Source organism: Pseudonaja textilis, chromosome 2 (genome assembly GCF_049901715.1).
Source record: "Pseudonaja textilis isolate UNSWEBS1 chromosome 2, rPseTex1.2, whole genome shotgun sequence".
Taxonomy (NCBI): domain Eukaryota; kingdom Metazoa; phylum Chordata; class Lepidosauria; order Squamata; family Elapidae; genus Pseudonaja; species Pseudonaja textilis.
The window spans coordinates 12,465,392-12,478,933 of NC_141991.1; the positions used below are offsets into that span (position 1 = coordinate 12,465,392).

At 37.9% G+C, this 13,542-nt stretch overlaps 1 protein-coding gene across 2 annotated transcripts; it reads right to left on the reverse strand.

The window, feature by feature from the left end:
* Nucleotides 1–1,853: 1,853 nt before the first annotated feature.
* LOC148126732 (vomeronasal type-2 receptor 26-like) lies at nucleotides 1,854–12,381 on the reverse strand. Of its 2 annotated transcripts, none has more exons than XM_087923287.1 (6): nucleotides 12,118–12,381; nucleotides 11,199–11,490; nucleotides 10,233–10,550; nucleotides 9,297–9,524; nucleotides 7,516–7,642; nucleotides 1,854–6,251 (listed from the first exon to the last, which is right to left on the reverse strand). In XM_087923287.1, the coding sequence occupies exons 1-6, from the start codon at nucleotides 12,330–12,332 to the stop codon at nucleotides 5,356–5,358; spliced, it is 2,076 nt and encodes a 691-aa protein (XP_087779413.1). In that variant the 5' UTR covers nucleotides 12,333–12,381; the 3' UTR covers nucleotides 1,854–5,355. The 2 variants fall into 2 exon arrangements, with proteins under 2 accessions (XP_087779413.1, XP_087779412.1); XM_087923286.1 differs by having other exon boundaries at nucleotides 10,233–11,045.
* Between the last annotated feature and the right edge of the window lie 1,161 nt (nucleotides 12,382–13,542).

The following is a 13,542-nucleotide window of genomic DNA, read 5'->3' on the forward strand; positions in this document are numbered from 1 at the left end:
TGGGGTGCCACAAGGTTCTGTCTTAGGCCCAGTACTCTTCAATATCTTCATTAACAACTTAGATGAGGGAATAGAAGGTGAACTTAGCAAATTTGCAGATGACACTAAGCTGGCAGGAATAGATAACACCCAGGAAGATATGCTCAAGATCCAGATGGATCTTGACAGGCTAGAACACTGGGCCATTTCTAACAACATGAAATTCAATGTAGAGAAAAATAAAGTCCTACACTTAGGCAAGAAAAACCAAAAGGACACATATAGACTGAGGGAAACCAGGCTCAATAGCAGTAACTGTAAGAGGGATCTTGGAGTCTTAGTGGACAACCAGCTAAATATGAGCCAGCAGTGTGCAGCAGTGGCCAAAAAAGCTAATGCAATCCTAAATTGTATTAACAGAGGGATACAATCAAGATCAAGGGAAGTACTAATACTACTCTATAAAGCCTTAGTAAGACCACACCTACTCTTTAGAAAAAGTACAGAGAAGAGCAACCAGGATGATTAGGGGACTGGAGGCTAAAACATACAACAAATGGTTGCAGGAACTGGGCTTGGCTAGTCTAGTAAAGAGAAGGACCAGGGGAGACATGATAGCAGTCTTCCAATATTTGAGGGGCTGCCGCAGGAAGGAAGGGGTCAAGCTATTTTCTAAGGCACCTGTAGGCCAGACAAGGAATAATGGATGGAAACTGAACAAGGAGAGATTTAACCTGGAAATAAGGAAAAACTTTCTGACAGTGAGAACAATCAACCAATGGAACAGCTTGCCCTCGGAAGTTGTGGGAGCGCCATCACTTGAGACTTTCAAGAAGAGATTGGACTGCCATTTGTCAGAAATGGTGTAGGGTCTCCCGCTTGGATGGGAGGTTGGACTAGATGACCGACAAGGTCCCTTCCAACTCTGATTATCTGTTTAAAATCTGTTCTTATTCGCAAACTCTCTTGGTCTTTCTCTAACTTTGGGAAATACTATCTGCAAATCATCACATTTCTAAAGGACCATGCTACATGGAAAATGGGTATTAGACTTTTTTTTGGGTTGGAATAGTCTGTCAATTCAACCATTCTTGCATTTAATTTTTTTTATAAAGAATTTTTATTTTTAAAAACAAACATAACATAAAAACAAAACACATACAAAACATAAAAATATAAAAACATCTTCCATTTTATATACATACAGTGTGTTAGTTGGTTGCAAATCTTTTATGCTATCCTTTTGTAGTCATTTACTCACAATTCATATCAGTTTTCACATTGTCAAACTAACATATGCTTATATATTTATCAGTTATTAATCATTCATGATTAAACTTTTTATTCCATCATTTTATATGAGATGTTCCAAGTTTTATCTTAAAATTTATGTTATAATTTCAACCAGTATGTCTATATTATGTTTTATATCAATCTATTAAATTTCTATCACAAAATTATCTAGTCTATTACATTACCATGCCTTTTTATCCAACCATTGATAAAACAAATCTCATATCATATAAAATTGTTTATCTTCTTGTTTCCTAATTTCAAATGTCAATTTACTCATTTCAGCACAGTCCATAATTTTCTTAATAACTTCCTCTTGCATAGGTATTTTATCATTTTTCCAATTCTTAGCAACTACAATCCTAGCTGCTGTTAATACATTCACAATCAAATATTTCAACTCTTTGTTGTATATTTCCAGTATTATCCCCAATAAAAAGACCTCTGGTTTAAAGTCTATATGTTGTTTTATCATTTTTTCCAACCATGTATGAATTTTATTCCAATATTTGTTTGTGTCTGAGCATGTCCACCACATATGGTAATATGAACCAGTTATCTGATGACATTTCCAACATTTATCCGATTTGTTCTTAAACATTCTCGCAATTCTTTCAGGGGTAGATGCCACCTGTAAAACATCTTATACAGATTTTCTTTATATGCAGTTGACATTGTCATTTTATAATTTTGAGACCACAATTTTTGCCATTTTTCTAAATTAATCCCATATCCAAAATTTTCCCCCCAAGCAATCATCGTTTCTTTAACTAGTTCCTCCTCCAATTTAAATTCCAATAAGTGTCCATAAAGTTTTTTAATTACCTTTTCATCAGTACTCATCAAAATTTTATCCAAGTCAGCCAACTTATCATAAATACCTTCTGTTTTAACATCTTTATCAAATCTGGATTGTATTTGCAAATATGAAAACCAGTTCATTTTTAAACCTTGTTCTTCCAATGCTTGCATCGATTTAAGTTCACCTTTTTCATTCAATATCTCACCATATCTAACTGTTTGTTCCGTTTTATATATTATTAGATAAGAAAAAGCTTAAATGGTAGATATCCATAATGGAATTTTTAAATAATATTGTCTTTTTAATCTTCTCCCAGTTCAAAAACAATGCCTCTCAAATATAATGTCTTCTAAAGTACCCCTGTGTTTTAGTTCCCTTATACCAAAGGAAGGCATGCCATCCCAACAGCAAGTCATGCCCTTCTAAGGTCAATGGTCTATTGTTTCTTAATGTTATCCATTCCTTTACCCACATCAAATTTGTTGCTTGGTAATACAACTCCCAGTTTGGCAAGGCAAACCCTCCTCTTATTCTTGCATCTTGTAACAATTTGAGTTTTATTCTTGCTTTTTTGCCCTGCCAAATATATTTCAACACAATTCTATTTAAATCTTCAAAAAACTCTTTCCCTAATCAGATTGGAATTGTCTGAAATAAATATAAAATTCTAGGCAATACATTCATCTTAATTGTAGATATTCTCCAAATCAATGATAATTGTAAGTTTCCCCATTTGTCAAATCTGTCGCAATCTGCTGTTTGAGTTTAAGATAATTATCCTCCTTCAGTGTGCTACATCTTGATGTAATGTATATCCCTAAATACTTAACCTAGTTTGTGACCTGCATTTCTAAGACTTCTTCCAACTCTTTCTTTCATCTTACTAGCATATTCTTTGTTAGTATCTTTGTTTTATCTTTGTTTGTTTTCAAATCTACTACTTTTCCATATTCTTCTATTTTTTTTCTATTAGTTTAGCTGTTGTTTCCAATGGGTCTTCTAATATAAATACCAGGTCATCTGCAAAGGCTTGCAATTTATACTCTTCCTTTTGGATTTTTATTCCTTTTATTTCTTTATCTTTTCTAATATTCCTATTCAACGCTTCCAATGTTAACACAAACAGCAGGGGTCACAGTGGACAATCTTGTCTTGTCCCTTTTCTTATATCTATAGATTCTGTTAGTTCTCCATTTACCATAACTTTTGCAGTGTGTTCATGGTATATCGTTTCAATGGCTTGAATGAATTTTTTAACAAAGCCCATTTGTTCCAGTTGCAATAACATAAATTTTTGCACTTAATTTTTATTTTTCCCAATTTATATTGCCACTCATTTCACTTTTGTAACTCTTGGTGGCTTACAGTTAAAATATAACACCTCCCTACCCCCAAAATAGCCATACAAACACTGGAACTTCTGAACGGCTGGAACAATCTGTTTTCAGATGAATAGGACTGTTTAACAGATGATTGAGACATAAGGCATGTGGCCTTGCAACTCATGGTCGGTTTCATCATTGTTCCCATAACAACCATTGAATCTCAAGATACAAATGTTTCTTCTAAAGCCATTTGTCAACTCGTAAAGCATTCCTGGCTTGCTCTCAAGTTGCCATAAGAAGGACGGGGGGATTTGATGGAGCAGCTCATTGTTCTGAAATTCCATGAATACCTTTTCCAGATTGTGTCTCAGGTTACTAAGCTCATCTGGAAGGGGCATGTTTTCTGCAGCCCATGAAAGTGCTTCATTGGAGAATGTGATTTTTGACATACCTTGGGAGGAGGGGGGAAACATGGTTGTGGGAGGCCCGTAAATTATGTAGGGCAGAGCCACTGCACTTGGGAAAAGAATCACCCCTCAATATTCTCTGATAACAGAAACAGCCTGCAAACAGTTTTAGAAGTTGAATGTCATGCCCCTGGTGGAGACTGACTTTGAGGGAGAGGAGGAACAGCCAACAGGGAGTGGAAGTGTGGTTCCGGATGTTGTGGAGGAGGCTGGGGAAGGGCAGAGGCAGGCTGAGCAGTCAGAGGAGGACTGAGGCCAATCCTCTATCCATCCTAGGACACACAGGGAGGAGAGAATAAGGGAAGAGACGTGGTCTACTCAGGAGGAGAGGGCCTTGATCCTCTTCATGGGCTGCAGCTGTGACAACTGAATAAGAGTATGGACCTGCATACTGGCGAACTCTGGAAATAAAGCATGTAAATATCTCTAGTTTATAGTTCCTCTCTGAGTTTGACATCCTTCCCAGTGTGGACATCCTCCAGTCCTTATCTTGCCTAGTTTGTGTTGCTTTTTTCCTTCTTCGTGTAACTGTTTGTGTGGGAGTTTTTCTGTCTTCCATAAAAGATATTCAGAGTTTGGAAGCAAAGTGAAGGAATAAAAAGGGCTTCACCTGTTTTCTGTGACTGTGTTTGTTTTGTATCTCACCCTGGGTCATCACACTGAGTTTCAAAGATAACTGGTGAGCTTTGTACAGTGGTGGGATTAAAAAATAATTACTACCAGTTCTGTGGGTGTAGTTTGGTGGGAGTGCCTTGGAAGGATACTGTAATCCTCCATTCCCATCCAACTCTAGGAGAAGGATACTGTAAATCCCCATTCCCTCCCACTCCTGGGGGAAGATTACTGCAAAATCCCATTCCCTCCCCACCCCACTAACCTGCTGCCCTTTCTCTTCTCCTGTGCTGGACAACAAAAGAAGACCCAGCTGATCAGCAGGAACTCGGGAGGCAGAGAAGAGATCGGGTAGGGCCAGTCAGAGATGGTATTTGCCGGTTCTCCAAACTACTCAAAACTTCCACTACCAGTTCTTCAGAACTGGTCAGAATCTTCTGAATATCACCTCTGGCTTTGGCATAGAATCATGTCCTGGTCTCTGATTAAAATGTATTTTGGGGGAATTCTCCTACATTCAACAACAAAGAGAAAAAGCAGAATCACTGTAATATAATTACTGTGTACAGCAGGGGTGTTAAACTGATGGCCTGTGGGCTGGATGCATCATGATCAGGCCACACCCACCCCAGTTCCACAAAGGCAAAAAAAATGTCATGGTAGTAAGGATACATCATGTGACACTATTGAGTTTGACAAGTGTGTTGTACAGTGTAAAGCATTGTAGTACATTTCTATCACTTGAAGAAATGATGGAGTTGAAATGATTGAGACCCCATACTTAGTGGGGGTAATTTTTTTAAAGAACAATAAAATAAAAGTACTGTTTGTTACAATTATTAACTAACATTTCTGAGATCCACATAAACATGCTACTTTATTTTGACATCAAATATTCTTTTGTATTCAACTTTGGTCTTAAAATAATGATGTAACATTTGGGTAGGAAAATTAAGATCAACAGGCTAGCACTAGAAGCCAATATGGAGAAGACCTGTACAGCCACCATGTACTTCCCCTTGGTGCTCAGGTAGGTGGGAACGAAGGATATCCATACGCTGCAGAAGACCAGCATGCTGAAGGTGATGAGCTTGGTTTCATTGAAGGCCCCAGGTAGATTCCTGGCAAAGAAAGCTACCATGAAGCAGATGACAGCCAGGAAGCCCATGTAGCCTAGGGCAAGGTAGAACATGGCAACAGAACCTTCATTACATTGAAGAATGATGTAACCAGATTGTGAGTGTGTGTCTGGCTCAGGGAATGGGGGAGAAGTGCCCATCCAGATACTGCAGACAACAACTTGGACACCTGAACAAGAAAGGATGATGGAGTTGGCCAAGGTCTTCCCTAACCATCTTTGCACTTTATTCCCTGGTTTTGTAGCCAAGAATGCTAACACCACCATGACAGTTTTGGCCAAGACTGTAGAAATGGCAACTGAGAAGATGTTGCTGAATGTCACTTGTTGGAGCAGGCAAGTGGAAATCCTTGGGTGGCCAATGAATAGGAATGAAGTCAAGAAGGAAAGCAGGAGGGTGATGAGGAGGATGTAGGAGAGATCCCGGTTGTTGGCTTTGACTATGGGAGTTTCTTGAAATTTAATGAAGATTCCCAAGACTAAGCCTGTTATCAAAGATAAGAACAAGGCGAGGGAAGCTAGGATGATCCCCAAATGTTCTTGATAGGATAGGAACGTTTCAATCTTAGGTACACAGCCATCTTGGTTGATATTTGGATACTGATCTGCTGGACATTTGGTGCATTTCTCAGCATCTGAAAAGAGAAAGTTTAATATCTACATAAAGGTGTTTCCCTCCCATGCATCGTTGGAGTGAAACTGCTGATGTGTGGATGAATGTGTTTGGAGAAAGGTAGTAGGCAAACAACGTTTTGGAAATTGGAATTCTAGATTCCATGAATTGCATTTTAGAAATGAAATACAAAGTACTTCACAGCCCCCCCACCCCCAATGAGTAATGAAGGGATGGTCAATGACTACAGTAGTTCAAGCAGAAGAAGGAATAAAGGATTGGACTCAAGGTTGGATCAAGACTCAAATGGGGATCCCATTTCAGCTCTGATTCTTTTAAGATGGAAGATATTTCTCCACTGAACTCAACTGCTGCTGCTCATGCTGTAAACCAGCTGGTAAGAAAGCTGTTTTATTAAATGGTCCTTTGCAAATTCAAGGCCACCATCCACTTTAATCAAAGAAATGGCCAGATCTCCTGTTTGTATACTAACTCCCCTGGCTCTTGGATCCCCCTGTTTCTTTATCCTCACAACCATCCCAGGAAAGCAAGCACCAATGGTTTCCATCTCCTTGGGCATGTCCCTTGAGGATGGATAAAAAAAACAACCACAGTTTTACAGTCCTTTCTGGGACTCCAAAAAGAAAATGTTCCTCATTTTTGATATGGAAGCTTTTTAAAGGAAGAATAAAAAGGGAAGGAGTGGGGGAAAGAGGGTACTTGGCATGTTATACATGTTAAATTTATGCACAGGCAAGGCAAAGCAAGGCAGGGATATGAATTTCACCATTTCTCCATGGATGCCCAGAAAAAAATGAAGAGCAAGAAATGCCATAATATCATTTTATTTATTTATATTCCTACTTAACTACTTAACAAGCCAAGACAGCAAGGGGGTTGGACTAGAAGTTCTTCAAGGTCCGTTCCTTTTTTTATATTCAACACACTTTCCTTCTTTTATTTTCCCACAACAAGAACCTGGTGAGGTGAATCAGGCTGAGTCACCCAATTGGCTTTCTAAGGAGGGACTAGAATGCATTATCTCCTGCTTTCTAGCCTGATGCTTTAACCACTAGACCAAACTGGCTCTCCCTTCTAATGTCAAGCCCTCATTGATATCCTTTCTTTTAATACCCTGTCTCTGGTTTCAGTTACATTACTTTTATCACTATCTATGTAGTAAATTATCTGTATTACAAGATATATATACTTAAAGCTAGGCTTAAAAATGCCTATCAAACTAGCTTTTCATGAAATGTGCCTGCCCCTTTTCTGTTATCACCCACCTTCCTTGGTAGAGATGGTTCCTTCTGCACACAGAAGACAGTTGTAGCAGCAGATGGGCTTCCCTTCCTGAGCCACCTTCCTGAATCCAGGATGACAGCTTTCCACACACCTTGAAAGAGGCAAGGGCTAAGGAAACAGAGATATAATACCTCATTATGTTCTTTCTTTCTCTCTCTCTCTCTCTCTCTCTCTCTCTCTCTCTCTCTCTCTCTCTCTCTCTCTCTCTCTCTCTCTCTCTCTCTTTCTTTCTTTCTTGTTTCTCTTTATTCCCTGACTCCTTATATGATTGGTTATTAAATTTTAAATTGGTTATTGTTATAAATTTCAATTTCATTGTACATATGTTGTGCATTGAAAATAAACATTTGATTAATCGTTGGAATGCGTTGTTGGATATGTATTTTTATGCAACAACTACAGCAGTATTCAGGCAGTTGATGGCAGTGTTTACAAGTTTGGATCTATGGTATATATGCTATGATGTTTTGTTCTAAATAGGGTTTCCTGTTACAGTTAAACAGTTGAACACTAAAGCACATGGTGACTGTACTCTTTGTTTGCTCTGTGGTGCTATCTATAAACAGAATTTCTAACACTTAGAAATTGCTTGGTTCTAAAGGTAATGAAAATTGCCCACCCTCCTCCTCAATTTTAGTTTAAAGATTATGAAGTAACAATATTTACAGATTGTGAAGATATTGGCAATCTTGAGAGCCAAATCAAGTAACATGATGGCATTGAAAGCAAACCGCCACCCCTTCTAAAAAGTACAGTGCTCAGAATTGGATAAAATTCTACAGGGGATAGGAGAAAAATGATTACCAAAATGTATAACTATCTTTTAAGATTTAGAATGAAAGACAAAACAGTAAAGGAGACAGTGATAATTTGGGCTAAACTTTTTGGATATACCATTGAATTGGAAGATTGGGAAAAATAATGGGAAACAAATTACAAATTAACATTATCAGCAGCCTATAAAGAGAACTTGTATGAAATGTTCTATCGCTGGCACTTATTTTCAGTAAGGCTGGTTAAAACGTTCCCTAACAGGTTGGCAAATTGTTGGAAGTGTGATCGTGAACAAGGAACTTTTTTCCATATGTGGTGGACCTGCCCTAAAGCTAAGACATATTGGCTCAAAATCAATAATTTTCTAGAAGAAATTACAAAACAAAAAACTGAACTAAAACCAGAGGTATTTTTATTGGGTATATTAAGATATAAAATTGGCAAAAAAAAATCATCAATATAATAAAATAAAATCATTCATATAATAACTTAGGCAAGAATTGACTTTGCCCAGAACTGGAAATGTGACAATATTCCTTCCAACCCCATGATAATAAAACAAGTTTTAGAATGCATAGAGATGGATAGGTTATCAATAGAATTCAAAGACAGAGAAGAAACAGAGTACTATGAGATTTGGAACTTAGGGTACAATTAGTTGGAAGGTAGACATAAAGCAGATGGATGAAAGATATGTAGGAGTTATGGCAAGATGAAATAATAACCATGGAAATAATTATGGAAATAACTATGTGAAAATATGCCTTAAAGTGAATGTAGGAATAACTGTAATGATAGTTAGTAATAACCTACACATTTAGAAGTAGGTCAATGTGAGTAAAAACAAGTACGAACATGCTGTAATGAGTGGAAATGTGTTTTTAATTGTGAAAATATGTTCAATAAAGATTATTAATAAAAAATAGAAACAAAAACTATAGTGCTCTTTTTGCCACCTTGAGTGGAATAAAATAAATATTATTCTCACCTTGTTCAACGTCTCCAACTTTGTGATACTCTTCTGGTCGATGGTAATTTTAAAATCCTGGGATGCCCCTTTTGCTACAGTCCCAGATTTCAGTCCCTTGAGAGATCTGTTTGGGAAAATGACCCAGTTCACAATGTCCAGGTCAGCTGTCAGATCTCCTTTCTCATCCAGATATACTCCATCTATGGAATTATTGTGGAACTGAGAACTTTGAAGGAAGGAATGCAACTGGAAAGGAAATGAAGAGTTTACAAATCAGAAATATTATGTAAAGATCCATTGATCTACACTGCCAGAATTTGTAACATTATTTTCTCTGTGTTCAAATAAAGTTAAGATTCCTCCCAGTGCTGACCAAGTGATCCTTTCAAAAGACTTCTTTCTTTCTCCATCCATTGCTTTCTGCAACCATACTGAGGCAAAAGAAACAAGCTGGTTGTAGCCAAGGAATGGAAAGAGGCTCTGGGCAAAGGGAGGCTTTCAAAAGAAGGGCAGTCCATCTGGGGCTCAGAGGTATAAGACTATTCCAACCTATCAGGTGGGAATCAGTAGGTTCACTGGGACACAGCAGTCCTTCCATTTCCAGAGAAAAAGGTCAAAGTATTGAGATGTGGACACAGCATAATATCTTGGCCAAGGAAGTAGTTACAAGAAGATCTTCAATTGAAAAAGAATAGCTGAAGTGATGGGATGTAAAAGCATTCCCTTTGAAATAAAAATAAAAATAAAATGGTAATATTGCAAAAACAAGTAATTGAAAGGAGGAGGCGAACAATTCATTTTTTGCTTTGCAAACAATTTGCAACTAAGTTGGATTTACGTTTCAGGATGATGTATCTTTTTAGAATAAGAGAGAGAGAGCCACTTTAACTAAGAGAGCCACTTTAAAATCATTCCCATCTGTGGGAGATTTATCTCTGGGTGGGAAAGAAATACCTGCCAAACTTTCAGCCTGGGAGCTTCCCTTTTCGTAAAGACATTCCTCCCTGATCGCTTGGAGGTATGTTCATTAGCTGAATGTAAGGCCCTAGCCACAGCCCAGATGGTGTTGTAAATGAGATAACTGTCCTGAGCCAGGAACCGATCAATCTCCTCTTTCTTCAGAGCCTCCAGATCTTCTCTCTGTCTGCATCGCCACCAGATTTTCACTGAAAAGGCATCCTTAATGAATCCACATCTAAAGGTTTTCCTCAAAAATTTAAATTTGGATTGGAGGAAGAGACCAAAAGAGTCATATTTTCCCCATTTCCTTTTCTGTATCAAAAAGGAAAAAATGGCATAAACATATTTAAGGGAACGAAGATCAAACATGAAATCAGAATTAAGGTCCCAGTGAGCTGTAGTGACCCAGACTTTATCCAGAATATGTTGCTGAAAATTTCGAAGTATTGTTTGTAGAATCACCATTCCATTCCAGAATGCATTAATCCCCGAACCATAAACAAACACATTGACTTTTCTCCATTTGAAATATTGTTCAGGTTCTACAACTATCTGATGCATATTTAGTGGAAAGCTTTGATATATAACTGTACAAATGCCATTTCTTAGCATCAAAGAAGACATTGTCCTTATGAACCTTTCCTCTTGGTCAGTTTCTGAAGTCATAAGGCCAACCAAGGTCCACCTGAAGTGGAGCAGCAGCTTGACCATCCCTTGGTACTGGACTTCTTCAGCAGGGAACATTGGGTTGAAGAAGGGAAATTGTGTTTTATCCCTCAGAATTTGGGAAGCAAAACTGTAACTGACCTGAAAATAATTAAAGATGGTGATATTTTAAATTTAATGTGCAAAATTGTTTTCATAATTGTTTTCATAATCAAACTCTGCTTTTCATTTGCATCAGAGGACTTCTAACTGAAAGTTCCATGACTGAAAACTCTCTCCACAAGAAAGACGCACCTGGGGGATTTTGTAGGTGTGCAACATGTTTGAAATCTGGATGGAGATGCCAGTCTCAGCATCTTCCAGAACAGCCACTGTGTTTCTCTGCCTTCCACACCTGTAGTTGGGCACATTGGCCTCCCCATCTGAAAGGAGATCCAGCAAAGGTTCTGTAGTCATCTCTATTTTGAAGAAATTGTCATAGATGTTATAACCCAGGGTGATGTTGGGTAAGATATGGTTGTTCCGATTGATGTCCTCCATGGTGAAAAGGAAGGGCAGGCTTTTCCAAAAATATGGGTGTGATAGTCTGCAAGTATATCAATTAAAATAATATTTCACTTTTCTTCCTTAACAATACTTTAAATCCACTCAAATATTATTCAAAATTGAAAACTTTCAAAATATTACCACAGTAAAAGCCTAAGAATGATATGGAGTTTTGGTTGATGTGATATTTCAAGGGAATTTTGGTTCATACAATATTTCAGTCTTCCAGGTACACTAACACAATGTCAGTTTCATGAATCAGTTTTCAAGCATTTTATTCCATATTTGATGGAATGTTCCTCTCTTTTAATAGAGGTGGCTGATCTCTCCAGATAGCTTCCATACTTTATTGTAACGTTAGGGATTTTCAAATTCTGTTATTTTTTTTAAGACACTGAATGGCTAAAAAAACCCACTTTATTATTAGTTCTCTTATATACATCATATTGTAACTATTTGAGGAGATTTGTCTCCCACCTGGAAGATGTTCATAAGCTGCTGAAGGCTCACTTATTCTCCCTAGCTCTGAGGCCGAGGCAAAGTCTGAGAGACTATGTTAGGTGGCCTTCAATGGTGTTTTTGTTTCATGGAGGTGTTTTTTGAGACATTCACTGGACAGTCACTGGATATGGAGAGGTTCTAGTGCAGAGCAGGAAGATAGACTTACGAGTAAAATTTTGTTGATGGACTTCTATAAAACCGCAATGTTTGAAAATGACCCTTTTTTTCAGAGAGTATGCCACTAATGAAATAATCTCCTGGTTTGTAATGATTGCTTGGGTCTATTTGACTCTGCTTCAGAGTTAGGAGGCATTTGGCTTTGAGCACCCCACAGGCTCCCCATGGCCACAGAAGCAGCACAAGTAGAAGCAGCAGCAACATGAGTTCTGTTTCTCACTGATCCTTATCTGTGACACCTTTGGTTTGGTTCACTTCTGCAACCCAACAAGACAGACACAGACTTTAGAGAGTAATTAGGGCTGTAGAAAAAACAATTACTACCAACCTGCTTTTTATCGAGGACCTGTATACTGCACAAGTGAAAAAGAGGGCTGTGAAAATATTTACAGACCCCTCACATCCCGGACATAAACTGTTTCAACCCCTACCTTCAAAACAATGCTATAGAGCACTGCACACCAGAACAACCAGACACAAGAACAGTTTTTCCCAGAATGCCATCACTCTGCTGAACAAATAATTCCCTCAACACTGTCCAACTATTTACTAAGTCTATATTACTATTACTATTAATTCTCCCATCTTTCTTTTCACCCATCTCTTCCCACTTATGACTGTATTGTTGCTTGTATCCCAAAACTTGTTGCTTGTATCCCAAAAATTTTAATTGACTGTTTCCTAGTATGATTTGATTGCTTGTTGTACCCTGAGATTATTATTAAGTGCTGTATCTGATGATTCTTGACTCTTGACAAATGTACCTTTTCTTTTATGTGCACTGAGAGCATATGCACCAAGACAAATTCCTTGTGTATCCAATCACACTTGGCCAATAAACTATTCTATTCTATTCTATTCTATTCTATTCTATTCTATTCTATTCTATTCTATTCCATTCTATTCTATTCTTGGTGGTACCTTCTCTGTGGTTACAAAGTATGAAGTGAAGTGTTGGAGGAAATCAAAACCACTTCCAGGACAGAAGTTCCAGAGTCCTCAAGAAAAAAAGACACAGCCCTGCTTGTCCTAACTCTCCCCCTCCCCCAGATTCTTTTTCTTTCTCCAGAACCATTTATATACCCAGCAGTTCAGAAATAAGATTCCACTGAACTTAGCTTTTGAATTTGATATTGACATCAAAACATGTTCTGACACATTGTGTATCAAATTGTTGAAAGTTTGCAGAAAGGTCTCTTGAGTCTTAAGAAACAGTCAAGAAATAAATCACAGTGATTTGGATAACTGCAAGGATAGAACCATCAACTCTCTGAGTCTTGAATGAGTCAACAAGCAGGTGTCCAAAGGGAGAACTCACAGATGAAGCTCTAAACTTTGAAGATTGGGAAGCCATTTTTTTTACTTGGAAGCTTTGAGGCTGCCACATTTAGTGCCTGGGAATTTGGGAAGGGGG

Excerpts from the sequence above, each read along its gene's own strand:
- LOC148126732 (XM_087923286.1), bottom strand. The coding sequence starts at position 12,332 with ATGTTGCTGCTGCTTCTACTTGTGCTGCTTCTGTGGCCATGGGGAGCC. Across the intron at positions 11,491-12,117 it reads CCATCAACAAAATTTTACTC|ACTATCACACCCATATTTTT; the intron begins GTAAGTCTATCT and ends ATATACTTGCAG. Across the intron at positions 6,252-7,515 it reads AACCATCTCTACCAAGGAAG|ATGCTGAGAAATGCACCAAA; the intron begins GTGGGTGATAAC and ends TTCTCTTTTCAG.